Genomic DNA, 27449 nt, shown 5'->3' with positions numbered 1-27449 from the left:
ATGCTAGCTGACTCCAGGTATGATCGTTTTCGCAACGACTCTGTAACTTCAGCAAAGGGGCAGCAACAGCCTGACGCTGAAGACATGAGTGGACAGATGGCCCCTGCTTCCCCCACCGCAACAACTTCCCTAGGACAGCCGTTCTCTGAGCCACAGTGCCCGGAGGAGCAAGATGTGGCTACTACTTTCTGTATGATGATACCAAAGATGGGGCAATGGAAATTTGCAAGTCCCTCTGCTTTCTTGAGTCGCTCCCCTTCCGGAGCCAGCAAGGAATTGACACTTGACAAATCGGGAAATGGTGGGGCACTAGGGTCAGTGTTTGGAGCCTGTGATCCTGTATGCTCCACACCTTGTACTCTGCAGGTGATAAACCGGTTGCGAGGGGGAGCAAGAGGGGGTGGGAGAAAGGTGTCGAGGACAGAGACATACAAACTTCCAGGGGAGGAATGGAACCGTAAAGGGACTTTCATCAGTAAACCAGCTCAAGGCTGGTTGCACCCTGATGACCGATTGCAAGGTCCTGGGGTCTCATATATTGTGAGGGTAAGTGTTATGGCAGGGGATTGGGAAGCCTGAATTGTATTGTCTTGTAGGGTGGGGTATTTCTGTACAAGGCCTGATTTAATACTGGTAAATGAAACATGTGTGCAGATATGCTTTGAAGCGTGAATGCATGAGCGTGTAATTTGTGGTGGCAGTTAAGCAGACATTAGGCATTTAGGGAGTCAGTTGTAGGTCCGCAAAAACCAAAACAGTGTTGGTATAGCTGTTCATTGGAAGCTATTTTAACTATGGTTATTTAACCTTTGGCTTAAATGACCCATTAAGTGATACGCCCTAAGCCACATTACACACTTTTGTATCCATGGCCCTTTGAGAATGGACCAAGCGCAGTCAGTAGTGCAGAGAAGTGTTCTGATGCGTGATTGGTCACACTTTTGTTCATGGCGATTGGATGAAATGCTGATGCATTATTTTTGTTCCCTTTGTTTTGCTGTGCAGTGATTGGCCATTGGCTCCTTTGTTTTGAAAGGTGAACAAGGAGCTGGTAATGCCATGGTGTGGTTCAACTGTTAAGGTTCTAGAAGATAAGCAATCTAAACTAATTTAATAAACCTGCTTAGTGATATGTTTTACTCGTGTACTTACCTACTTTTGTTTTATGATGCCACAAGGGTCTTCGCGTTGAGACAAGTTTGAAATTAACCAGGTGCAGCTCCTAAAATACATCAACAGAAAATGATGTATCACATAATGAGTTGTCACACAATGTACCCACCACTACTTGATCCCAGATGACAACCTAAAAATATTCTGCATTGCTTTAAAAATGAAAACGACATACTAAAGATACACAATAAGTAATTTTAGTAACATCTCATCTTGTACCATCTAGACCTTAGCAACATCTCCAATTTCATATTAATCACAGGTCTGCAAATGATGATGTTTTTCGGAGGAATACTAAATAAATAAGAAATCTCCACTATCTAAGTGAAGATCCATAACAGTTCAGCACCATTTTAATTTACTAAAACAGTTGGAGCTAATTTCTAAAATGAACAATAAAAAAGACAAATTTGTAGTTATTGATGTAAAATCCATTTCCTCCACTAAAGTGTTGCTCTAAAAAATGCAGACCTGCATTTGCGTATTTCCAATGCATTCTGCCCTAGAGACAGGATTCACGTTCTAAAAATTGAAGTTACGAAGGCCGTCCTGTGCCCTGCAAATTGTTTCTATGTACAAAACTGTTCAGGGCAACAAATCCCCTCCCTTTTGATAATGTGGCCTGTTAGTCTTTCTAGAAGGCTGGCATGGCAGTTTCATGGATGGTTGCTAGGGTAGAATGCACAAGGAGTGTGTGATCTACATTAACGATATCTGACCAAGCTGCTGCCGCATGCATCGTTACCATGTACATTTGACTTAAAAACAGAGACCATAGAAGAAAGGACTGTTGCTTCTTTGATGCCTTAAACCTGGGCTTAACTGCTCCTTTATTATAAACTAACTTTTTTAATCCCTTATACATTGCCTAAACTTGTTTTGAGATTGTAAATATTACCTTGGCCATAGGCATTAAATGCAATGGTTAGCAAAGTATGAAAGAATTTTCAGACTCCACTGCCTGATCTTCATGCTTTGGTTGTAGCATATCCACTTAAGTGCATTTCAATAAAAGGGAAGATGGTGAGGGATGAGGTTTCTCTTACAGATGAGGAACAGAGGTAATTAAGATGTGTCCCAAATGAATTGCAAGCTATGACATAACTCAGTGGGCAGAAGGAGCACATTACATTTACTCAAAAGGCTACGTAAAGATCATTTATTTTTTAAACACTACTCATGAATAAAGACAACAGGGGCTACAGTCTCTAAAAGCTAAAGATTTATATTTGGACAGGGTACACTAATCAAAAAAGAGAGTGTAAGATTCAGGCTCTCCTTCTCATCTTTCCCAGGAGGTGGAGGATTGATTCAGAGGGGGAGGGCTCCTTATGTCATACATTCTGGCCTTGCTCAAACCCGCTTCTAGATTAAATTAACTTCATCTGAAGCCAGAGGCAAGATGCAGACAGAGCGAGCGGTGGGAGGAGGGAGGAGAATAAAAGTCAAGATAAAGATGCAGAAGACTAGGCCATAAAAACAAGCAGTCAAATTAAGTACCAAATATATGTAACCAGTCCAATGACACAAGTAGAAAGCAATCCTAATGTGGGATTAAACTCTTGGTTTACTAGGTTACCCTAAGGAACGAGGCTTGCAGGTGGCAAAGTGCTTCTGAATTTAGGGCACAGTCACCATTGGCTAATACTACAGTAAAAAAAAGCATGTCTAAAAAAAAACTCGGCAGAAAAACCTTGTTTTCACATCTGTATTTCTGCTGATTGTTTTGTCTGTGAGCTGAAATGAGCATTTAACAAAACCCTAAACAATGGAATAAATGGCAAGAGCCCGCATACAACACAATCCATCAGCCCCATAACCACAAGACTATCCAGCAGATTCTCCCTTCTGCATGCTACAGTAGCCTTCAGCACTCACACTTTTCACACAACAATATACAACAGTCCCACTCCTCTTCCCCAAAAAGCACTACCCTCCTTCATGCTTGCGGACACTTCTTGGTCACGCACAATGAAGATCCATAGTACTTTAGGCTTTAAGCACCACCCAGTTTAACCAACAATTCCCATGGTAAAAGGTTATCCATTATTTTAATCTGTAAACACCATTACACAGTTTTTAGTGTATAGATATAGATATAGATGTGATATTTGGAAAAAAGTGGCATTGACTCATTGGCTGTATCATACCTCTCAAGTACAGATAATAAGATAAAAACAGGAGGCTTGTCAAGCAGATACGTATTGTGTTTAGTTTAGTTAAAAAGAACCTTAAACAGCGGATGTTCATTTATTGGTCAATATAGGTGTAAATTTGGATGCATTGATATATTTTTACAAAGCTTTAAATGGGACCAAACCTTAACTGTACCATTTTGCCAAGAACATTATAAAGTGATGAGTTGTTTCCTGGAACAGCTCAACAAATCTGTCTGGGCTTCTGCAGATAATATATATTTAACTCACCAAATTTATTATGAATTATAAACGGTCAATTCTCACAAGTGTCTGAAAGAAGGGCTGGGCTGGTCCTGCATGATCTAGCCTTGCATTATACAATGCTCTTCTAGTCCTTCCTCCATCAGAAAGCCCAAGTGTAGACTTTGTAGTGATATTAAAAACCATAACACGCCTGCAAACTCCAACTCAGTCAATACACCCACTACAACGTCTATGACACTCAGTCATACAAAGGCCTGTGTCTGTACAAACAGATAAATATAAAACCTGCATGGTCAGGTTAACAACCTTCTAATAGCCCTGCAAGATGGGTAGAAGGAAAGGGATTAAAACAGATGTTAGCAGATAATAGGTTGCATTCAGAAGGCTTTAGGGTTGTGCTTGAGATGCACTTGTTACAAAGGGTACTAGTGTTGCAGAAGCTTCTAGCTAAGAACTTTGTGCAGCCCAATGAGTCCCTATCCAATGAGTCCTTACATAGGAAGGGAGACAAAAATCTTAATTAGCAGTGGCGCAACTATAAAACACAGGGCCCCAGCGCAAACATTTTCCAGAGGTCCCCAACTTCACCAAGCAACATATCGCACAGTACTGCCTTTGCCCCAAGCAGCTTGACTGCCATCTTTTCTCCCTGCCTGTGCCATCATTGCTACCAGTTTGTCAGTGCCCCCAAGCAGCTTGTCTGTGAAATCAATGTCCCCAAACAGAATGTCTGTGCCATCTCTGTGTCAAACAGCTTGTCAGTGCCCCCAAACAACCTGCTTGTGCCATTTTTGCCCATAAACAGCTTGTCAGTGACCCCAAAAAGCCTGCATGTGCCATATTTGCCCCAGCTTGTCAGTGTCCCCAAACAGTCTGCCTGTGCCATCTTTGCCCCAGACAGCCTGCAGTGGCCCCACCCACTCTTACCTGCAGGGGGGGAGTGTCTCTCTTCCTCCGTGCAAAGTGTAAACTAATCCAGTATGGAGGCGGTGGATAGGATGTCACTTCCTGCTCGCTGGATCAGTCAGACCCACCATGCAGGAAGAGAATATGAGAGATAATACGATTGGATAATATCAATATATATATTGATATTAGATGATTATATGATTTTAGAGCTGCAGAGAATTAAAAAATTAATAGTAAAACAAATTTGCCCAAACCCAGAGATGTACTCGCATTAGGTGTTGGTCAGGCCTGAGCAAGTGTTTTGCATGTATTAGGGACAATGGGACAGTAAAGTAACCTTTGGCACTCTAGAGGTTGTGTACTACAATCCCCATTATACATGTACATAGCTCTCATCAGTATACAGCTAGCCAGGCATGTTACAGCACAACTCTAATCATTAAACAGTAAGAGACTGAGGGTGGTACAGCATAACTCCCATCACTATATCCTGAGTCTGAAGGTGGGACAGTATGATTCCCATCAATATAAACTGAGCCACAACTCCCATCATTATATACTGATCCTGGCAAAGACAGTAGTGCAGCTTGACTCCTATTGTTATATAGTAATCTAGATGCTGATGGTTGTACTGCACAACTCTCATCATTATATAGCAAGCCAGACACTGATGATGATACAGCATAACTCATATTAAATAATAAGCCAGTCACTGAGGGTTGTACAGCATAACGCGCATCATTCTATACTGAGCCTGAACATGGTACAATATAACTCCCATCAGTATATACTGAGCCTGACAGTGCTACACCAAAACTCCCATCATTATATTGTGAGCGAGACACAGTGGTACAGCATGATATCATCATATATCTAGACACAGATGGTGGTATTGTATAACTCCTACCAAGCCAGGCACATACTGTTGAACAGCAACTCCCATCACCATATACTGAGCCAGGCACTGATGGCGGTACACCATAACTCTCATAACTATATACTGAGCCAGACAGCATATATATATATATATATATATATATATATATATATATATATATATATCATAGCTCCTATCTCCCATCATCATCATTTTCATTTTGTTCCTTTTTCATTCTTACTCACACTCTCACTCTTATTTACATTCTCTCACATACTCTCACTTACATTCTTACCCACACTGTTCCACACTCTTAGGCTCTCTTTCTTTCTAATGCTCTCTCAATCTTATTCTTTTTCATGGGCTCTCACACGCTCACTAACATGCTCTCACACTCACATACTCACTCACTCTTATTCACGCTCTCACATTCTCTCACTCAGTCTCTTCACTTCTCTTCACTCATTAATTTGCTCTAACTCATACTATCTCATGCTCTCTAACACTCTCTTTCATGCTCTCTAACACTTATCCTCTCTCACACCTTCAGGCTCTCTCATTTTCACATACTTTCTCACCCTCTTGCGTCCTCGTTTTCTCATACACTCACTCACTTTTATTCATGTTTTCTCATGGTCTCTCACTCACGCTTTGTTACACGCTCTTACACTCTCACTCAAGTTCTCTCACTTATTCATGCTATCTAATACTCTCACTATAGAGTAGATTCATACATTGTCCTAGATGGTCATCCGACCAGCTATGAGCTTCTCTTTAGTATTTATGAGCCCATGTTGACTAGGTCTAGGTGAGCCAGGGAAGAGTTAGACTTAATTTGTGTAAGAGTAGCCAGAATGCATGTAGAGCCAAGACACTTTCAGTAGACAGAGGCCCTGTACTTAGCAGAAAGGATAGCATGAAAATTGTTCCACCAAATTGTAGAGCATAGCTTGTCAGGCCTCAGATCTATTCCTAATACATAAAAAACAAACTGATAAAACTGGAGCTTATGTTTACTTTTAAAAAAGAAAACAATATCAAATATTTTAAATGATCTTTTTCTTATGAATATGGTTTACATTTCTAATGTCTAAATGGTCTAAACCAGTATTATAGGAGAATAATAGGATTCTAAAGACATTTTCATTAAGTGCCCTTTTATTAAAATAAATCTCTGTCTGACAGCTATGCACCGTAGAATTACACAAGGTTTTTAAGGGTGTAGGAGTTTCTCATGGCTTATAAAGCTTCTTCTTTACCTAGCTTTTACCATACCATGTGCTCCTGTCTTTCGCATTCTGTGTTCCCTGCTTTTCATCAGGCAGATAATATCCTATTAATGTGTTTGTTTTTTTACATTCCATCATACTCTGTCTCTGTAATGCTATCTCCTTCCAGTACATGGGCTGTATTGAAGTTCTACGCTCCATGAGGTCACTGGACTTCAACACACGAACACAAGTAACAAGGTGAGTGACATCTCAGTGTACTAATTAGACACAGGCATACAGCTACAGAAATTCACCCAGACAGCTGTATATTGCAAACATACATTCATTATTCAGTTGCTGAATATTAACTTTATATGTCACAGAGAGGCCATCAACAGGCTCTATGAAGCTGTCCCCGGAGTAAGAGGAACATGGAAAAAAAAGGTGAGGAAGAAATATTGCTGCAGGTTTTGCCACAGCAACAGTTTTGTTCTTGATACACAGTTATGGTCAACATTCTTGACTCCTCCCATTATTTTCTACATCATGAACAGTGTCTTCAGAAATAATTGGAAATGTACCTACTTTGTATTATCAGAATATTTTATTAGGACATCCAAAGGTATTCAACAAAAAAATATGCCTTTGTCAACGGACATGTAGTGTCTATGTGAAGAAACATGAAATATGACCTGGACAGCATTAAAGGCACTCTTCACGAATGTTTGGTTGCACAACCTTTGTCTATAAGCTTCTTGCACCCACCTGCTGCCGGTTTCTCCCACTCTTCAATTACAATTTATTCAAGCTCTTGAATGTTTGCAGGATTCCTTTTCCAGATGGTAGATTTCAGCTCTTTCCAAAGATTTTCAATCCGACTGAGATCAGAACTTATTGATGGCCAGTCTGAATCAGTCCTTGCCTTCTCTTTGCGCTTTTGGAAGTGTGCTGGACGACCCATGATCTTCGACCCATACAAAGTTTTCTGACAGTGTGTATATAAATATATATATATATATATATATATATATACGTATGTGTATTGTGTGTGTGTTTGAGCATGCATGTGTACTTCTGTGTGTGTGTGTGCATGCATGTGTACTTCTGTGTGTGTGTGAGCATGCATGTGTGTTTGTGTGTGTGAGCATGCATGTGTACTTGTGTGTGAGAGCATTTATGTGTATTTGCGTGTGTGAGCATGCATGTGTACTTGCATGTATGAGCATGCATGTGTACTTGCTTGTGTGTGAGCATGCATGGGTAATTGTGTAAGTAGGGTGAGATGAAGTGTGTGTAAGTGAGCGTGAGTAAGTGTGTTTACATATGTTGGAAGGGGTTTCAAAGAAGGCGCAGACCAGTTGTGTGGGGCAATGATGGAACAGACCAGCTGTTGAAGTTGGGGGGCCTGGGGCAATTTTTTGCACCAGGGCCCGGTAGTTTCTAGTTACGCCCCTGTGCGTGCAGAATGTTGTACGAGTTGAAACCATCACTCCAGATTGCTTCAGGTCATCCTTTATCCGTGTGGATTTCTTACGTGGTGTTTTTTCCACAGTCCGAACCAACCTTCAAAGACTTCTCTGATCGATTTTCCTCTTGTAACCCCATTCCAGGAGGTTCTTGACACCTCCATGAGCAACAAGATTCTTACTGACATTATTGTAGAATAGGGATGCCAAGGTCTATGGAGATGACCTCCTGTAAAAGATTCTAACACATTTAACATCTCTTCTAACCCCAGTAATAAAAAAGGACCATATGTAATTATTGGTATAGGCAATAGGCAAGATATGTCATAAATAAATGATAATTAAGATATATTAATAGGCTTCAGGGTTTCCTTGACCTTAAGTATGGAATGAAGGATTTGCTGAAAAGGCATTCTATAGATAGGATAGTAACTTGTTAATGCATGGTATAGTTGTAACTGTAAAAGGGCATTACAATATGCGTACAGTGACCACCTAAAATAGGGTTTAGACGTGTAAAGACCTTAGTGAGCATGTTTGAACACCCAATTAGGTAAAGACCAGTAGACTGACATCATTATCCAAACCACATATAAGCTAGGCATTTGTAAGACATGGAGAGGCATGGAAGAAGAGGTTGAGGGAAGATGTACTTGCCATCCACGGACTCTTCACGTCCCGAACACTCCCTCCCTCCCTCCATCCTCAGGAATGCATAGGATAGATGTCATGAACTAAATTCCTCTCAAAGGTTTTGTAAGACTTATTTTGTATTGTTTTTGTTATCTACTTTTTATATTCTTCTATTTTTGTTCGTATTAAATGTTTTACCTTTGTTTGCATCTAAGTGACTCTGTCTATTTTTGACGCAAATACAGATATATATATATGTGTTTTCCAATTATACGAAGTCTGTATTGGCCCTATATTTTTTTTACACCTCGTACCCTTAAGAATTCTTATGTTTAGTAAAAATAGCATTTCTGATGCTCTCAGATACCTTTCTTTTCTTCACTGTTATAAAATGAAACAGGGAACGAAAGTGGCCTTTTTATGCATTATTATTATTATGTTTTATTTATATAGCGCCAACAATTTACGCAGCGCTTAATACAATACATAAATTCAAGGGGTATGACAAGACTAGAATTGACAGACTAAGACAAACCAATACATTAGGTGGAGCGAGCCCTGCTTGCATTAAAGCTGCCATTTATTGGCTAATTTAAGCTATGTGAGCACTGACAATTTATCACTGGTGAGTCTAATTTCACAGCAATGACATGCTAGTTCTTCATTTCAAATTAGGGTGCTAATAAATGTGTCCTTTTCTGTTTTTTTACTGTTATTGTTTTATCCTGTACTGTTCTGTATCAAAACATATCAGTGCATATAGTCCAACTATACTACATCTTTTACTACACACTTTTTTCAGGGAATATTGTACATGATGTACAAAATATTCAAGGGTGCAAATAATGTTGACCATATGCATGTCACCAATTTAAACAGGGCAATGCCATCCAACACAATTTTAGTAATTTAAGAGATTGCCGTCACTTCCACCAAACAGTTTGTGTTCCCTTACAGGCCCCCAATAAGTCCCTGGCATCCGTCTTAGGCAGAAGTAATCTTCGATTTGCTGGAATAAGCATTGCTGTGAATATATCTGTTGAAGGCCTGAACCTCAGCATACCAACCACCCGGCAGGTAAGGATATCACAAAATCATACCTGTATATCCAAACGTGTGCAGGAATGAGCTGACTCATACAACTGCTTTGGATACAGTCTGGCCTGCCAGCTTTTAACTCATTTGTAATGAAAGCCATACTGTAATATTATGTCTTTAAAACCTGGCAGTTGGTGCCAGAGGACATACTATTACGTCTTGTTTCTTTAAGCATCAGCCAGGCTAAATTCCAGCATATTAATTGATAGTCTGGTCTCACCTCATCTATATAAGGTCAAACTGTATGTATGTATCAGCTATTTAATGTCAGAGCGGTCAGAATGACCACTTACACATTATGGGGATTTAAATGTCGGAACTTCTGTTCGGGCATGCCCCTTCTAGTGACATCATCACTGACGGCCCCGTGGGGATCCCATCACGGAGACCCAGGTTTTCCCTGTCTGATCACACTTGTTAATATGATCGGGAGGCCAGAGCTACACAGCTTTGGCTCCAGATCACTGTGTAATCACAGAGATAGAGCGATCACTGCAGGCTCTATGACAGGCTGCAGGAGTATGAGAAGACTGAGAAAGAGATGTTTCTCCCTTTACAAAATAAATGCAATAAGTGTATTATACTCTGTGCTCTCTGGTAGCACAGGAAAAATCCCTCTGGTGTCCTCAGCTCCGAATGGGTTCTCTAGCTGTAGTGCACTGCTCCCTTTTAGAGAGCAGTTCAAAAAAATTATTCAAAAATAATAAAAAATAATATTTAAAAATAAAAACACAAAAGTAATCCCCTGTGCCACCCTGTACCCCTCCCCTAAAAAATTAAAAGCATTACAAAAATACTGCCCCTCACAACAAGTTTTTTTTTTTAAAAAAAGCATATGTTCTAAAATTGGTCAATAGCATCCTCAAAACATGCCAAACCTATGCATATGTCACACCGCTATACTTGGGAAAGGCTGCAAACAAATGATTGTTTCTGCAAGTGGATATAACCTGGCAAGAAATCCAAAGTGGCATTACTGAGTTTGTTTGAAAAAGTATATAATTTTTATGAGGTTTGTGGGAAAATTAATGTACTAAGTATGTAAAAAATGTCATGCCTTCAGAAAATGCTGTCGTCCATATGTGTAAAAATGCCTTCGTCCTGAAGGGGTTAAAATTTGTGATCTTAAGTGAACTAATTGCACACGTATATCTTAGGCTGTTGAGCATTTCATTGCCATTTAACTATCTTAACAGAGTAACCTTGCTTATTTGATCATAATAGATGTTGTTAGCTCAGCACCTCAGCTCTCAGTTGACCTTGTGACACTTTTTTTATCCAAAGCTACAAACACTGTTCATTTTTGCTATAGGTATAGTTGAAAATATTACTATATAGTGTGCATTTTTCTTTACAGGTTATCGCCAATCATCACATGCAAGCTATCTCATTTGCCTCTGGGGGTGATGCGGTAAGGATTGTTTAAAACCACATGGAAAAATGGGGGACCAAACACTAGACATAACAACTCTCCTTCCTTTATATAGGATGCAACAGATTATGTGGCGTATGTGGCAAAGGACCCAATAAATCAGAGAGGTAACAACATTTAACTCACTAAGTCTATAGTTTCATATATAACAGTTGTGCTCAGTGTTCCCCTCTATGTTGTAAAACATTGTGCTTGAGGTAATGGCAACCATGAGCAGTTGGATAATGCTACTTGACCATGAGCAAAACATTTAGTATACTTGCAAACAGCAATTTTGGATAAAAGTTCTAAATATGGAATAGTTACCACATGCCAACCTATTGATTATTCCTGTTGATAATTCCGTATTTAGCACTTTGCTCCAGGACAGCTTTATTAGATATGTAGCTCCCATATTAATTAGACTGAGAACATCACTCAGTTAATTAGACTATCATTCTTTCTTAACATAATCCACCTGCTTCTCTTCAAAGAGGGACTACGTATGTGAAGATGCTTTCTTGATTGCGTCTGACACGTACCCAGCTTATTTACCACTATATGTTAAAAAAAAAAGAGGCTGCACTACAAGAAACCAAGGAAGAGTGATTTTAGGATCTATTTATCTAAGAATTACCACCTCAGATTAATCCTGCTTCAGCCGCTCCTGTAATACTGCTAAATTTAATGTAACTTTCCTCCAGGAATGGCTGAGCCAGCCCTGCGTTAAATTCAGTGCCAGCATTTTAAGGTTTCTAGTGTTCTAGGAGAACAATGTCTCTGGCACCTTCCTCCTGCTTGCACTTACAGATGTGAGAGTCAGAGAGTTAAAATCTACCCTTCCCTGCAAACTCCCAGTTTAGTATATACAAGTCTGGTGCAGGTTGCCATGGGGATGGTGACCCATTTAAAATGTTTATTGTTGCCCTAGAGACACAGATGTGTGGTGTGATATGCTGTGCATCGATGAGGGAGTATTAATACGGACCAGGACAGCCTGGCCTTAGTGGAGCACTAAATTACTGTTCTACATCTATGTAACCATATGGGTAAATAGTTACTCCTCATTGCCCTATGATTTCAGTCAATATTAGGCCACTGTTTGCTCCCTTGCTTACTGTGTCAGAAACCTCCCCAAACCTTTCCAGTATAATGCTTTTATTTGTGGATATATAAGGTCAAAAATATATTGACACTGATTATTCAGAGCACTGGTGTCTGGTTATAAATGTAAAGATTTATTTGCATATTGAATAAATAACTGAAATGCACACAAAGATGTACACACAAAGCTTGTTTAGTGCACCCATTCTCATAATTTGGTAGACAAGCAAAGCAACATGAGCTATAGCAGGACTCAAACAACTCGATTTATGAAAAGCAACAATCTTTTTTAATGAGTGGCCTTCCTTTGAAATACCCTCGGTACACTGGGTGTTATGTATAGAGTGCAATTCTGGTGTAAAGTGATAAAAGTATGGCAGTCAGAACTAACATTATATTGGTTGCACTACTTACCAGTTTTCATCAGCATTGTTCCAGATACAACAGCTCCCAACCTGTTGGGTGTGTGTGGGCTCTTAATTATTGTGGCCTACTCCTCTTTCCGTTCCCTCTCCAAACCATCTGTTAATGTCATCTGTGTCTTAATGTATGTTCTTGTCTCTCACACAACCTTTTGCCCCTCTGCTGGTCCATCCCCTCCTACCCATCCGTCCTCATATGTCCCTAAATTTCACCCTCCCCTTCCCATCATCCACAGCCTGTCATATTCTGGAGTGCTGTGATGGGTTGGCCCAAAGTGTGATCAGCACAGTAGGACAAGCCTTTGAGTTGAGATTCAAACAGTTCCTGCACAGTCCCCCCAAAGTGGCAGCACCCCCAGAAAGGTACGGCGGGAAACATATTTACTTACTGACCTCACTTTTCATGGAGACCTTATCCCTAGTCGCTCACCAATACTTTCAGCATAGTTTTGTAAATGACTTGAGGGACATGCAGATGTGATGGCAGGTAAGCCTTTTGAACCATCTGTTATATATATACCTATTCATTATGTTTATCACAAGCCTTTTCTACTACATCAGCATTTTTCACCTACCATGTAAAGGGTGATACTTTCCAGGTTTCTACATTCCTTAAAATAAAACTTGCACATTTTTAAAGAAAAAAAAATATATAGTTAGAATCAAGTTACTCCACACATTCTCTCATTTAACTTTTTAGCCCTAATTGATTACTTTCTATATTGGTAAACATTATTACCTCTACTAAGAAGGTCATACTAAAGAATCTTAGAAATGGGAGCCAGACAGTAAACTAAAAGAAGTTTTAGATTTAACATGTAGGGATCGGGGGAGCCGAGAAACATTGAAAACAGAAACATCTGGCCCACAATCCTCTGAAGCCAACAGCTTTTTAAAGTATCACACCCTTGCATTTCTCATAAACATGGCTTCTTGTTCTAGGACTTTTCACTTTGAATTACACCCCACATCCTGTTTCCCTTTATTAGGTTGGTTGTCGGAGGAGAGGAACTAGCATGGGGGGTAGAGGAAGATCAGGGTTCAGAACACAACTATTACAATAGCATCCCAGGGAAAGAACCCCCAGTGGGTGGATTGCAAGACTGCCGGATGAGGGAAGCAGGAGCCACCAGCCTTCCTCAGACACAGATAATAGCCAATGGGCAGTGGCCTCAGGTAGGTTGTTTTATTTCCTGTCTATATAATAATACAGCTCAACAACAATATCACTTGCAAACATCATTGTATTTTTACTTATTTTTTTGTACGTCTTTATTTTGAATTTCAAGCTTTATATTGAAACATAAGTTGCGCATGAAAGACACAAATAACATTTGTCTTACCATTGCCAAAAGAGTAAGTTTCTGTACAACAGCAGGGAGAGAAATGTTAAAATAAGACCAAAAGTCTCACCAGAAACGATCACAGTCCATATGAACACATATCAATATGCTTGTCAGTACATTCGTGTCACGCGCGCCACCGTCCCTACCTCTGACGCCAGGGCTGCCACGCCTGGTCCCGACTACTCCGCGGCGGTCCCCGCCGGGCGCACACGGCGGTGTCGCGGTCCCACCTCCTCCTCGTCGGCTAGGGTCGCGTCTGCTGTCCGTGGTCGCGCCGGCGCGTCCCCCGCGCGTGCCGAAGGGGACGCGGGTATGACGCGGCGTAGGTCCGCATCTGGCGTACCGCAGTGTACGCAATCTACGCAGCGTACGCAAAATACGCAGAGTACGCAGCCTATGCAGCGTACGCAACGTGCGTAGATTACGCTGCACAGCTGTTTGTAATCACTTACCTATTTAAACACCACTTTTTCTCTCCTGTAGTCACCCGTTCAAAGTGTTATGCTTTCTGGGTGTGCTGATTACTATATTATCTCGATTTCCTTGTGTACCGACCATTGCCTGTTTTTTGACTACGATTCCTGCTGCCTGGCCACGACCTCGGACCTGTTTAACCGTTTTGCTCCTATCCTGCCTGCCTCGTCCTCGGATACGTTTGACACCGCTGCCTGCCTTTGCCCTTTTGATTACGGACTGTATACTGGACTTCTCTACAGTGCTTATCTGCATAGTAGGATCCTTCCTCTCTCCCTGACCCCGTGACAATTCGTGAATAAGAGAAGAAAACAAGAAAAAAAATGAGATCCCCCACGTGCAGGGCAGAACCCAAGTGTATGAGTATAGTTGGTGTACGTAATGTGCTAATAAACTGATGCCCAGGTCACAGACATCATATGTTCAGACAAGGCAGGGTCAAGATACCAATACTCAATCTGCCAGATATTGGGAATCATGCAGGTAGCGCACACATTTAGTCAACCTGGTCAAGTTCTGGATCTAGAGAGTCAGTCAATGCAGGAACTAAGGAACACAGGGGCTCATTGTATTAGAGCACAGTAACTCAGCTGTGGTTTGAGTGCTATCAGCAGAGGTTGGAACTAAAACACTTTTTAATGTGCACAATAGTGAAGAAACAACAGTTAATTCTGATCACAGCTTTTAAGAGAACAAAATATTTTCTCTGTTATATCAGCCATTCATTTAACTAGACTTGCGCATTCGTCTTTGGGCGAACATGTAAACGAGCACGAAGAGGCCGTTTTTTTGTTCGTTCCGAAGACACGCCGAAGAGAATACAGTGCCGGCAAAACGTAGGAGAAGACGAAGACTCACAACCACGTCTTCGTTTTTGCTGCGCAGCCGCCAAAATTGCAGACAGGAGTGAGCTGATCCTCGTCTCTCCAATTAGCTCACTCTTGTGACGTCACGCTAAGAGTCTCGTCCAATGCCTGTACTGCTGTTTTTTGAATTTCTGAAACCGCCTTTATAAGACCAGAGCTTGCCTGAGAGATCCATTCATTTTTCGCTGTGACTGCTTTGGCAACACTGCAGTGCTGCATCCGAGCGTTACAGAGAGAGATTGTTCTGTTCTGTGTGAGACTGGTACGCCTCAGCCTGCCATTTCTCACAGTGTACTGTGTTCAGTTCTACATCTACTGAATTAATAATTTTATTAATTTAATCTTTTTTTTTTTTTTTTTTTTTCAGTGCTTTTGTCTGGGGTGCCCTTGCCCTGGGCGGACACTAGTGCCTACTGCCTGTCCTGCTTAGATAAATTAAATAATAGAATTTATAAATAATTTAATAGAATATATTATTAATAATTGAATACATATAAAATTATATATATATTTGTCAGTTATATATACTATAGTTAGTATAGTATTAGTAATAATATACTAGTGTAGAGTGTATTGTAGACATTCAAGACATCTACTAGTGTCTAATCTAAAATCATTCAGTAATATCAATAATTCTATAATTCTTAATAGTTAATTAGCTATAAATAAAATTAATAATTAATTACTACTAGCTTATAGTTCAGATAATCTTATTAGTACTGGTGCTGCAGCTCTTTAGTTTGTGCTTTGTTTTAGCAACAGCAAGAGACCAAGTCAATTTTTCTTAATTAATAATATTTAATTTTATTTCATTTGTTTTGCTCACCTCAGTCTATCAGTGAAGTGAACTTGTTGGGCTAGTGAGTGCAGCCGCATAAGTGCTGTGTTCTTTTTTGATCAGCAAGCAGTGACGTTAACTGTTTTGCAAAGATTTTCTCATTTATTTTACATTTTATTTTAATTTTATTAAAAGTACCCTTAGTGTTTTGCTCACCTCAGTCCATCAGTGAAGTGAACTTGTTGGGCTAGTGAGTGCAGCCGCATAAGTGCTGTGTGTTTCAGCAAGCAGTGAAGCTAACTGTTTTGCTGTGACATTTTATTTTATTTCTAATTTCTTTTCAAGAAAGATTGACTGTGTGACGACAACAACTGTACAAAGCTTCAAGCTACTAGCTGTAGTACTAAAATAATTCTAATCTTTAATCTTAATCTATAATATATTATATAATATAATATAAATTCTAATTCATAATCTATAATATAAGTAATTCTAAATTCTAATTCATAATCTATATCTTCTATCTATAATCCATAATCTAAGTCATTCCTCTAATATTAATTATTATATAACAGGGGTGTCCAAGTTTTTTCTGCAGTGGGCCACTTCATCAGAATTGTATACGTGCGAGGGCCGCACTCATTTTTCACTGAGAGAAAATATGGCCTTTAATAAAATATGCAGATTAAAATAAAGTAAATGACACAAAACCTTTACTTTTCTCTCACGGATTTCTGGGATTTCTGTGCCTACAAATTCAGGATTCTGGATAAGTAAAAATAAAATAGTTCTATTTATTTTAGGGATACACTAAAATGAAAATTCTGGACCAAAACCAAAAATTCAGGGTTCACTTAGCCGAAACTGAAAATGACCCCCCCCACACACTTTTAATAAAAGTAAGTTACACACCAAAATTGTACAAAAAAATTATATATTATGATTGTTAACAGCAATCTCAGGCATACCCAGATTCCAGCATGTACTGGTTGGCTGGGCATTGTATTTTTTGTCCAATTTTAGTGTGTAACCACACTTTTATTAAAAGTAACACACCAAAATTGGACAAAAAAAAACAACAATATGACTTGGCATGATAGGAGTGTGATTGCTAACAGCAAACACACTCTTTTTATACCCAGGCAACCAGTAAATGCTGGAACTTAGGCATGATGGCACTGTGATTGCTGTTAGCAGATTGCTGTTAGCAATCACACTCCTATCATCCCAAGTCAGCCAATACATGCTGGTACAGGGTGGCTGTAAGTGCAGACCCCATACTACTGGCAGCATCAATACACAAGGGGGGCAGCTAGCCAGGTTTCAGCATGTACTGACTGATTTAGCAATCATAGTCCCATCATGCCTAGGTTCCAGCACTTACACATCCATGCTATCACACACACCAATTATTCATTCACAGATTCATTCCTTCAATCAGACATACTCATTCACACAACCTACCCCATCCCCTTACCTGCTGTACAGCTCCCGATGCCCCTCACAGACTTCAGCAGGGGGCGCGGCCTCCCTCGTTCTCCCCACAGAGGAGGCAGGACTGGAGCAGAGAATGGACCCTCCCACAAGTAAGCAGCAGGGCTCTTATGATCCTGGCTGCCGATCTCACGCGGGTCCCATGTTGGACGCCCCTGTTATATAACATAATATAATAAATTCTAATTCATAATCTATAATATATATAAGTAATTCTTTCTAATTCATAATCTATATTCTATCTATAATCCATAATATAAGTAATTCTAATCTATTAATAATATAATATTATATATAACTTAACCTCACTTTATCTTAGTGGGCTTGAGAGCGTCTGCCTAGAGTTAGTCTAGAATACTAAGAAATATAGCTTTAGGTTTAGCATAGCAGTAGGATAGGCTCTTAGGCCCGTGTAAATTGAAAGTCTTTAATTTTAAACACTACACTACACACACAACACAAAATTTGAAATGGATGCTCCTTTTGGGACTAAGGAGGGACAAGCTCCATCTACCACCACCAGCACCACCACCAGTTCTAAGATGCAGCCTTTGCGTCAGTCTAGTCGGCCAAGTAGGCCAAGCTCTCGCTTATCATTTGGGGAAGCATTGCTTGAAGGATCATCAAGTAAAGGAAAGGCACCAAAAGCAGGCAGTAGTAGTGCTGCTAGGCCCACAAGCTCTATGGTTTTTTACGGAAAGCCTAAAGCACCAGAAGCACGTTCAAAGTTAAAGGGTAGCACAACTAGTACTTCTACTAGCCCAGTGAGTAAAAAGAAGTAGCCAAATTAGCAGCAAGACTCAGAGGGGTTTTCCCAAACCAAAGCAATCTCATTCCTTCGTAGGGAAGAAGGGCGCTATGGAAAGTGCAAACATTGTGGGAAGCTAATAAGCAGAGGGAAAGTGTCTGGCCATTTTACCAGTGCTAGCATGAAGCATCACCTCAGCACTCAACACAACGCTGTGCTATTGGGGAAAGATGCAGAAGTAAAACTTAGTGCAGGCAGCATAGCTGGTGGCCATGGAAAAACCCCAACAGCTGCTTCTGAGCCAATAGCAGCACCAGCAGCTAGTGCTGGCAGCCAGAGACCAAGGCAGGTTGGAGCACTGCATGACCAGCCCATCCTGGAACAATTTGTGGTATTCCACTCCAAGAGAAAAATGCTCAACCAGCAGGCCAATAAAGTAACGTGACTTATTGGTCAGTTCATTGCTGTTGGAGGGGCATCCTTCTCTATGATTGAAGGGGAGCCTTTCAAACAATTGATGGCGGCTGTGGCTCCACAATATACAGTTCCGTCACGTTCCACTTTCAGCAGGAACATTGTCCCCTCATTGTATCGGTCCTGTGTTTCAGCAGTGAAAGAGGAGCTTTCCAAGGCTGCTGGCCAGTCTGTTCATTTCACAACAGATTTGTGGAGTGCACCTTGTGGGCAGCATGCCTTTCTTTTTTTGACAGCACACTGGTGGCAGCCCGGTGTGCCCAAGGAAGCTGCTGCAGCAGGCTACCGATCATTCCTTCTCCATGCAGAAGTGATGGATGAAAAGCACACTTCCCAAAATATTCTGCATGCGATGAGGAAAATGTTTAGCCTTTGGGTGGGAGCAGAGGCAGGCACCAATGTTGAAGTTGGTTTTGTGGTAACTGACGGAGGTGCCAATATGGTGAAAGCGCTGCGAGATGGTCATATTGTTGGTGTGCGCTGTGCAGCCCACATCATCCATCTTGTAGTGAAGGCAGCAATGTCAGAAGGAACTAATGTAGCAGCAGTAGTTCTGTCCCGCTGCAGAAAGATCGCTGGGCACTTTCACCATAGTGTTAAGGCTAGCCAACTGTTGAGGGAAGAGCAAGAGAGGTCAGGTCTTCCCGTACACTGCCTACGTCAGGATGTCAGTACACGGTGTATCTCCACGTTAGACATGCTGGAGAGGATTTTGGAGCAGCAGAGGGCAATCCATAATCTTGCCTCAGAGCATAATATTGGTATTACATCTCCATTGAATAGGGAGGATTGGACAGTGATCGCCCAGCTAGTGGCAGTCCTTAAACCATTCAGGGATGCCACTGAAAATTTAAGCTCAAACACTGCCAGTCTGGCCCAGGTAATCCCAGTGTTCTCCCATCTAGGCAGCAAGATGGATGTGTTCCTTGAAAACCGTGAGGCTGTTCAAGGTGGCACTCTACATCCTGACATAGCAGCCATAGTCAGGAAGCTGAAGGATCTGCTAAAAGTACACCTTCGCAAACGCATGGAAGAGAGTCCCGAAATGATGCTAGCGTGCCTTTGCGATCCAAGAATTAAGGGAAAGCTAGCTTTGAAATTCAATGTTCTCAGTAGCTACCGGGAGCAATTGGTCAACAAGGTGCGTGACTGGCAGCGTAAAATGGGAATGCTGTCCGAGGAGGGAGAGGTGCAGGAGGAGAAAGAGCAGCAGTGCCACAAGCAGCACAACACAGCTGAGTGGAGCAGCTGCGTTTTGGGAAGAGGCACTTGGGAGTATAGTTGGACCATCTGACAGAGCTAGCAGCAGAAAGGAGAGTAGTGCTGCTGAAATGGTCTACCTTTACCTCTGTGAAGTTCCTTCTGCACCTAATGTTGATCCTCTTAGCTACGGGGATGAAGAGTGTGTGGCCTGCACTCTCATGGGTTGCGCAGCAGCTTCTATCATGTCTGCCAACCACTGTTCAAAGTGAGCGCGTGTTTTCTATGACTGGAAACATACTGAGTCCACAGCGCTCACACATGGCACCTCATCTGATGGAGCAGATTGCCTTTCTTAAATTCAATCTGCCCAAGTTGGGTTACCCAGCTCTTAGCTTAGAAAGTTAACTTTCTTTCTCTAATGTTTAAGGTAGTTTCTCCCCCTGGTTGCACGTGTTTATGGTGTGGCAACGTCTGCTACCTCCGCCGGTGTAGCCAATTTACGCTAGGACCTAGTGTCTGAGTTCTGGAAGTCCCCTCCCAAACGCCATGGACTGACAGACTTTTATGCTTTGCCCTGGGGTGAAACAAGTGAGCGGGTCGCCAATTGCCCACTCATTCGCCTTTCCCAATGCTGCTGCTGCTGGTTGTGGTGCCAGCGTCTCTTCTCTGCCAGTTCGCTTCCTGGCTAGTGTCATGCCTCAAATGTCTAAAATGTTCAAGGTAGTTTCTCCCCCTGATTGCACGTGTTTGCGGTGTGGCAACGTCTGCTACCTCCGCCGGTGTAGCCAATTTACGCTAGGGCCTAGTGTCTGAGTTCTGGAAGTCCGCTCCCAAACGCCATGGACTGACAGACTTTCATGCTTTGCCCTGGGGTGAAACAAGTGAGCGGGTCGCCAATTGCCCACTCGTTCGCCTTTCCCAATGTTGCTGCTGCTGGTGGTGGTGCCAGCGTCTCTTCTCTGCCAGTTCCCTTCCTGGCTAGTGTCATGCCTCAAATGTCCAAAATGTTCAAGGTAGTTTCTCCCCCTGGCTGCGTCTGTTTGCAGTATAGCAACGCCTGCTACCTCCGCCGGTGTAGCCAATTTACGCTAGGGCCTAGTGTCTGAGTTCTGTAAGTCCGCTCCCAAACGCCTAGGACTGACAGTCTTTGGATGCTTTGCTCTGGGGTGAAACAGGTGAGCGGGTCGTCAATTGCCCACTCATTCGCCCTTCCCAATGCTGCTGCTGCTGCTGGTGGTGCCAGCGTCTCTTCAATGCCAGTTCCCTTCCTGGTTAGTGTCATGCCTCAAATGTCCCTAATGGTAAGGGCAGTTTCTCCCCCCTGGCTGCGTCTGTTTGTGGTGTGGCAACACCTGCTACCTCCGCCGGTATAGCCAGTTTACGCTAGGGCCTTGTGTCTGAGTTCTGGAAGTCCGCTCCCAAACGCCATGGACTGACAGACTTTCATGCTTTGCCCTGGGGTGAAACAAGTGAGCGGGTCGCCAATTGCCCACTCATTCGCTTTCCCAATGTTGCTGCTGCTAAACTAGGTATGCTAGTGCACATAGGTATAGCTGGGTAGGGTAGCACTACAACATTAAATAAATATAATAAAGTAAATAATAATAAATATAACTTTAAGATAAAATTAAATAAACCCATTAAAATTAAAATTAAATTATATTTAGACATAATAATAATAATACATCTTTAACCAAAACAGTGCACTGCTAATAATCTTAAAAATAACCGTACATTAACCCTAAGCTATTTTTTAGTTCTTGTCCAACATTTTTCCATTCGCATACCTGCCAACACACCCAACATTTTCGTGGACAGTCCTGCTTTTTTCCAGTCCTGTCCAGTAAAAGTTGGGTTGTTGCAAAGTATGCCATTATAAACAGGTAGCAAATGTTAGGCATGTATTACAAGTGGTCCAAAATCAATTTAAAAATGTAAAATAATCCCTATTCTTTTATTAAACATCTATGGATGTGTGACTGTGTATGATAAAAAGGAGGCCAAGTTCCTTGGAGCATTTGTCATTTTGTGTACAGTACACCTCGGTACGTGTGTGCAACTCTATTGGTCGTTTCGGCAGGGGGTTCGTCTGCCATCAACGAATGAGGTGCATTCTGCAGTTCTGCAATTCATTTGTTGATGCCAGACCAGCCCCCTTCCGGCGACTAGTAGAGTCACACACACGTACCTTCACGGCGCGAACGCATCTGCTGCTGCTGCTGCTCCGATGTGTTCTTAACCCCGTATTAACCCCTGCTACGCAGCCGGGAGAAAACGAAGATGAAACGAGCACGAAGAATGTCCACGAATATTCGCCCGAAAAGAAGACAGGAACGGGCGAATATTCGCGGAATACGAAGGTTTTTTTTTCTCCGAAGACGAACACGAAGAGCCCCCTGGTGCCCAAGTCTAATTTTAACATTTTAGTTTAAGTCTAAGTATGTGGATAGTGAAGTCAAAAGATGGATGTTTGAACTAAGGCTTAATTGTGTCAGGTCAAATTATCCCCATAACAAATGCTGTTTGACTCTTTGCACCACTACTAGGAACCAAAATAAATGTCCTGTTCATCCTAGAACTATAACCTATTTTAAGGTCAGTTGATTTTAATCTCTGCTCTGTCATTGTATGTCCAGGTGGGTTCTCCAGCTAGAAGACCTCCAGTGTCACATTCATCTTCACAATGGGAGCTAGAGGACCATGGTAAGTTCAGCAAATGTTGTAATTTGGTGATCTTTGATAGTGTACATATGTTTAATTATATGCATGACCCTCTTTCAGGCCAGGCCAGTGAAATATTCCCATTAACCAATGGCAGACTACTTGGGGTACGAGATTATGAGGAACACATGTACGTGAACACACAGAATTTGGATGGCTGGAGCTCAGACAAGGAACCTTACATGATCCCAGAAGACAGTCCAAAGAAGGATCTCTTCGACATGAGTAGGTGAACAGGGCAGTTGTCTTTACACTTTGCAAACCAAGTGTGGTTCAGCATAAGGTATACTATAAGCAGGCTAAGTGAATTACGTTGATCTCATCTTCTTCAAGTAAGTCTGTTGTGTTCCCTGTAATACGTAAAAGGGGTAGCAATACGTATTTTAAACGGAAGCTTGACTTAAAGTGACATGGTGTTGCTTTTTTTTGTAGACCCTGGCAGATTACAGAGGTCAGTATCCTACCTTGGCAGCAGTCACCCTGTGTCATTATTTTAGCATTTTCAGTCTATAATATGAACCCTTGTTTCACTATGGGTGAAGCTTTATATTAAAAGCAGGGTTGGTCAAGGTGTACACATACAGACACTAGTGTCTGTGACAAAGGTTGTGGAAGTAATTGTTGCTACACCAGTAGACCAAAAGTGTCAGGGTTTTATCCAAGCAGCTATCTATCATTATATCACAGGAGTTGTGTGAGAAAAATAGTTTTGTAATGCCCAGTCCCAATTGTACAATATATGTCTGTAGCCCACTGCACGTTTATGGGCAACTTGCTGTTAAGTAATTTGCAGAAAGCTTGATTCTGGGTCAGGTTTTCGTTCATAACAGAGTAGCTACATAATCTGCAATGTAATGAAAGACATCCTTTGACTGGCTCTCTTTTACGGAAAATAAATTGTATTTGGGTGAGCTAGGGCTACCTTATACAAAGTTGATAACACGGCAGTCACCCAGAGGTTGAATTAAAATCAGGGTGGGTGCATTGACAATTGTTTTCCAGGAGACACATGCAACTTGCAGACCAGCACATTTAAGTACCTTAGAGGGACAGTATACCAGCCCAAATAGCCTCACTAATCATTAATGCATATGAAGACACTGTAAATTGGGTATAATATGCTTCTGTGTATAAAAGGCAGGTATAACCTTGAACTCCATTTTGTGGTTAAAATTAAGTACTTTGCGTATAATATGCACCCAAACTCTAGCTTCACAGCTTCACATTGTTCCTGGAGGGATACGTTGTTCCTGGAAGTATACGTTAAATGACAAATGATTTAGGTAAACTGGAAAAATGGTCAGAGCTGTGGCAACTGATATTTAATGTGGTTGAGTACAAAATAGTGCACTTGGGGCATAAAAACCCAAGGGCAGAGTATAGAATATTTTAAACCGTCTAAACTGCAACATGTGAGGAAAGGGATTTAGGGGTAATTATTTCAGAGGATTTAAAGGTAGGCAGACAATGCAATAGAGCAGCAGGAAATGCTATTAAAATGCTTGGTTGTATAGCAAGAGGTATTATCAGTAGAAAGAGTGAAGTGCTTATGATGTTGTACAGACCAGTGGTGAGACCCCACTTGGAGTATTGTGTACAGTACTGGAGACCATATCTCCAGAGGGATATAGATATGCTGGAGAAGGTTCATGGATTACAGGATAAAATTTACCAGGAAAGGTTAAAGGGTCTTAACATGTATAACCTAGAAGAAAGGTGGGGGGATATGATTTAAATACTTAAAGGGAATCAACATGATAAAGGAAGAGAGTTTTTTTTTCAAAAAAGAAGAAATACTACCACAAGAAGAGGGCATAGTATTAAGCTTATCATGAAATATTACTTTACTGAAAGGACGGTGGATGCATGGATTAGCCTTCCAGCAGAAATGGTAGAAAATAATACATTAAAGGGGTTAAAGCAAGCATGAGATAGGCATAAGGCTAAGCTAGCTAAAAATAAATTAATATTTCTGCTGTTTAACAGTAAAGCTGATTTGTTACCAGGAAATCTGAAACATAACAGAATGCTTATAAAAAGGATAAGTATATCATGATGTTAAAATGGCAGTAAACCCCCTCCATCTCTTTAAAGCACATCATATTCTATTACCTGTTAGCACATCAGCATCCCCTATATAATGGGATGACTGTCCTACATAGAACAGACCTGTTACTTTGTGTGGACTCATATCCTATATTAATCTCCTCCCTGTCCAAAGCTATTTAATGATTTCTCATTCAGATGCCACTAACATTCACACGAATAACATAGATACTAGCTCTGAGGCTATGACAAGGCACAAGAAATTAAATAAATCATGCGCCTGACTTTATATTACAAAATATGCATATTATATAAATATTGTATAGCCATACACAATATATGTATTGTGGAAACCAACACATTTCAGAAGTAGAAGTAGCTAAGTTGTAGCAATACCATTTAATAAAAGCCAAAATCAAATCTGCATCTTAATCTACAGCTTTTATCTTTTCTCTTGCAAGCCCAGTGAGGTTAAGTGAGAGACATTGAGCTTGATGTGACGAACCACGCATAGCTTTATCTGGCCTGTTTTTGTGTCGTCATTAATATGAAATGAAGAACCAAACCAGACAATTAAACCAGACATTCCTTCACGCATTAGATTTCAATCAGAGTGAAATGCAGATGAGAGAAGGAGACAGCGCACAGAAAGTCTGTGTGGAAGATATATTTTGTCCTTGTGTTCTCTGAATATATACAGTATTATACCCTTCCCTATGCCCTACTGATAAATTTACACATTAGGTTCTCTGAAATAAATACTCTTCACATTTCAAATATTATTTGCCAAACATGTTTGTTGTGTTTTTTTAACGTGTTTTAATTTTCTTTGCATTTTGAGGTTATATTATTGGGAAAAAAATAATATAACCAGAAACACATTTCCTTTCAAAACTACCTATTTCCCAATTTATCATATTTCTTTCTCTAGGACCATTTGAAGATGCTCTAAAGCTCCATGAGTCTGGGATCTCTGGGTCCCCAAGAATGGAAGATCAGTGGCCCAGTCCTCCAACAAGGAAGGCTCCTGTGGCTCCTACAGAGGATCAACTAAAGGGGGAGCCATGGTACCAGGGGAAGATGAGCAGAAGGGAGGCAGAAAGGTTGCTGCAGAGGGATGGGGATTTCCTGGTGAGGGACAGCATCACTAATCCTGGACAGTATGTTCTGACCGGCATGCATAAGGGGCAGCCCAAGCATCTGTTGCTGGTGGACCCAGAGGGCGTGGTAAGGACATCTCACTGTGACACAGACATTGCAACATAGCAGAATAGACAGAAGCTTTGAGACCTACAATGTATCAATCAAACACATCCTATGTGTCATACATTTGAGCCACCCACCAACTTAAATGCCTAAAATAGAAAGACAGATATACTCTACAAGAAAAGCTTCATGAGGGTGATGTGTAATAAAAGACCATTGGAGTCTGAGCCTTTTCCTACCATAAGATGAGTGACATAACATTGAAGGTGTTATATGTAATATTTGAAGAAATATACAAGGTAAAGCCTTGGCCTCTTCCTGTCCCCTCCACCTGAGTGAAATCCAGTGACACAGATAAAAGCTGTATAAGACATATAATGTGACCTCATTAATAAATGACACAGACTTGCTAATCTTGACCATACCCTACTCTTTTTTTTATCAGGTGAGGACAAAGGATGTATTATTTGAAAGTATCAGCCACCTGATCTCCTACCATTTACACAACCAACAGCCAATTGTAGCTGCTGAAAGTGAACTACACCTGAAGCAGGTGGTGGCACGGAAAATTACATCTTAGAGGTGAGTGTAAAGGTGGAAATAAGATGTTTAGTGGGATGGAGAAAATTGATAATCATCAATGCAGACTGACATGTGAGGGATACATAAGAAACAACCAGACAGAAGACATGGATTTGGATCCAGAAGATCAGGGAATTGAGACAAAGGTTAGATTAAAGTAAGATGCATCTTATTCTAAACCATCTGAGTGACCCGAATGGCACTTCTCTTTTCACCAAGCATTCATCTTAAAATAAGTTAGGAATTTGAAACACCTCACCTTATTAATACATTCATGGGGTAGAGTCCCACAAATAGCTTAGAGGGTATGTAATTCCACTTACAAGAATACAAGCACCAAAGGGCTGAGGGCATATAGCTGGTTGAGATAGTAGCAATCATACTCTGACACTTACGCATCTGTGTATCCTACTTTCTTCCCATCTCCAGGGTCACTTATTGGAAACCGATACCTAGAGAGGTCACTTAACAAGGGCTGTGAGGAAGAGAATAGATTCCAGCTGAACCTGATATTTCCACCCTAACCTGGCTCAAGGCTTCTCTTCCACTGTCCATGTTTGTCTCAGACTGTATCCAGCCACTCTTTTTTCAGTCCTGTACTAGTTCACCACCAGAGGGTACTGCAGAGCACATTGAGGAGGCCTGCAAAATTACAGCAACCTACTACCATGCTGAGTTAACCCTTCACCTGCTTCCTTAAAAGCCATTAGAGCTTTCTCTGACAAGTAGACCTGTGAAACAGAACCTTATGGCTGCGGTAGAATTAACTTTCTAACTTAAATGTTAATACATACAATATTTGTAA

At 41.1% G+C, this 27449-nt stretch overlaps 1 protein-coding gene across 1 annotated transcript; it reads left to right on the top strand.

The window, feature by feature from the left end:
* LOC149289422 (SHC-transforming protein 2-like) lies at nt 1-26642 on the top strand. Its single transcript, XM_089490512.1, has 12 exons — nt 1-546; nt 6760-6830; nt 6956-7016; nt 9629-9748; nt 11127-11180; nt 11257-11308; nt 12943-13069; nt 13696-13882; nt 22726-22792; nt 22871-23035; nt 25788-26083; nt 26508-26642. The coding sequence occupies exons 1-12, from the start codon at nt 1-3 to the stop codon at nt 26640-26642; spliced, it is 1881 nt and encodes a 626-aa protein (XP_089346638.1).
* The last annotated feature ends 807 nt before the right edge of the window (nt 26643-27449 follow it).

This window comes from Sceloporus occidentalis, unplaced genomic scaffold (assembly GCF_023333645.1).
Source record: "Sceloporus occidentalis isolate IW3139 unplaced genomic scaffold, rSceOcc1.0.p SCAF_45, whole genome shotgun sequence".
NCBI classification, from domain to species: domain Eukaryota; kingdom Metazoa; phylum Chordata; class Lepidosauria; order Squamata; family Phrynosomatidae; genus Sceloporus; species Sceloporus occidentalis.
Note: the sequence above shows the minus strand (reverse complement) of the source record. Positions and strands in the feature narration are given on the sequence as shown.

What these genes read in the sequence shown, in the direction of transcription:
- LOC149289422 (XM_089490512.1), top strand. Translation starts at nt 1, where the DNA reads ATGCTAGCTGACTCCAGGTATGATCGTTTTCGCAACGACTCTGTAACT. An exon ending in TTGCCTCTGGGGGTGATGCG is followed by an intron (nt 11,181 to 11,256) that starts GTAAGGATTGTT and finishes TCCTTTATATAG; the next exon opens with GATGCAACAGATTATGTGGC. An exon ending in TGGTGGACCCAGAGGGCGTG is followed by an intron (nt 26,084 to 26,507) that starts GTAAGGACATCT and finishes TTTTTTTATCAG; the next exon opens with GTGAGGACAAAGGATGTATT.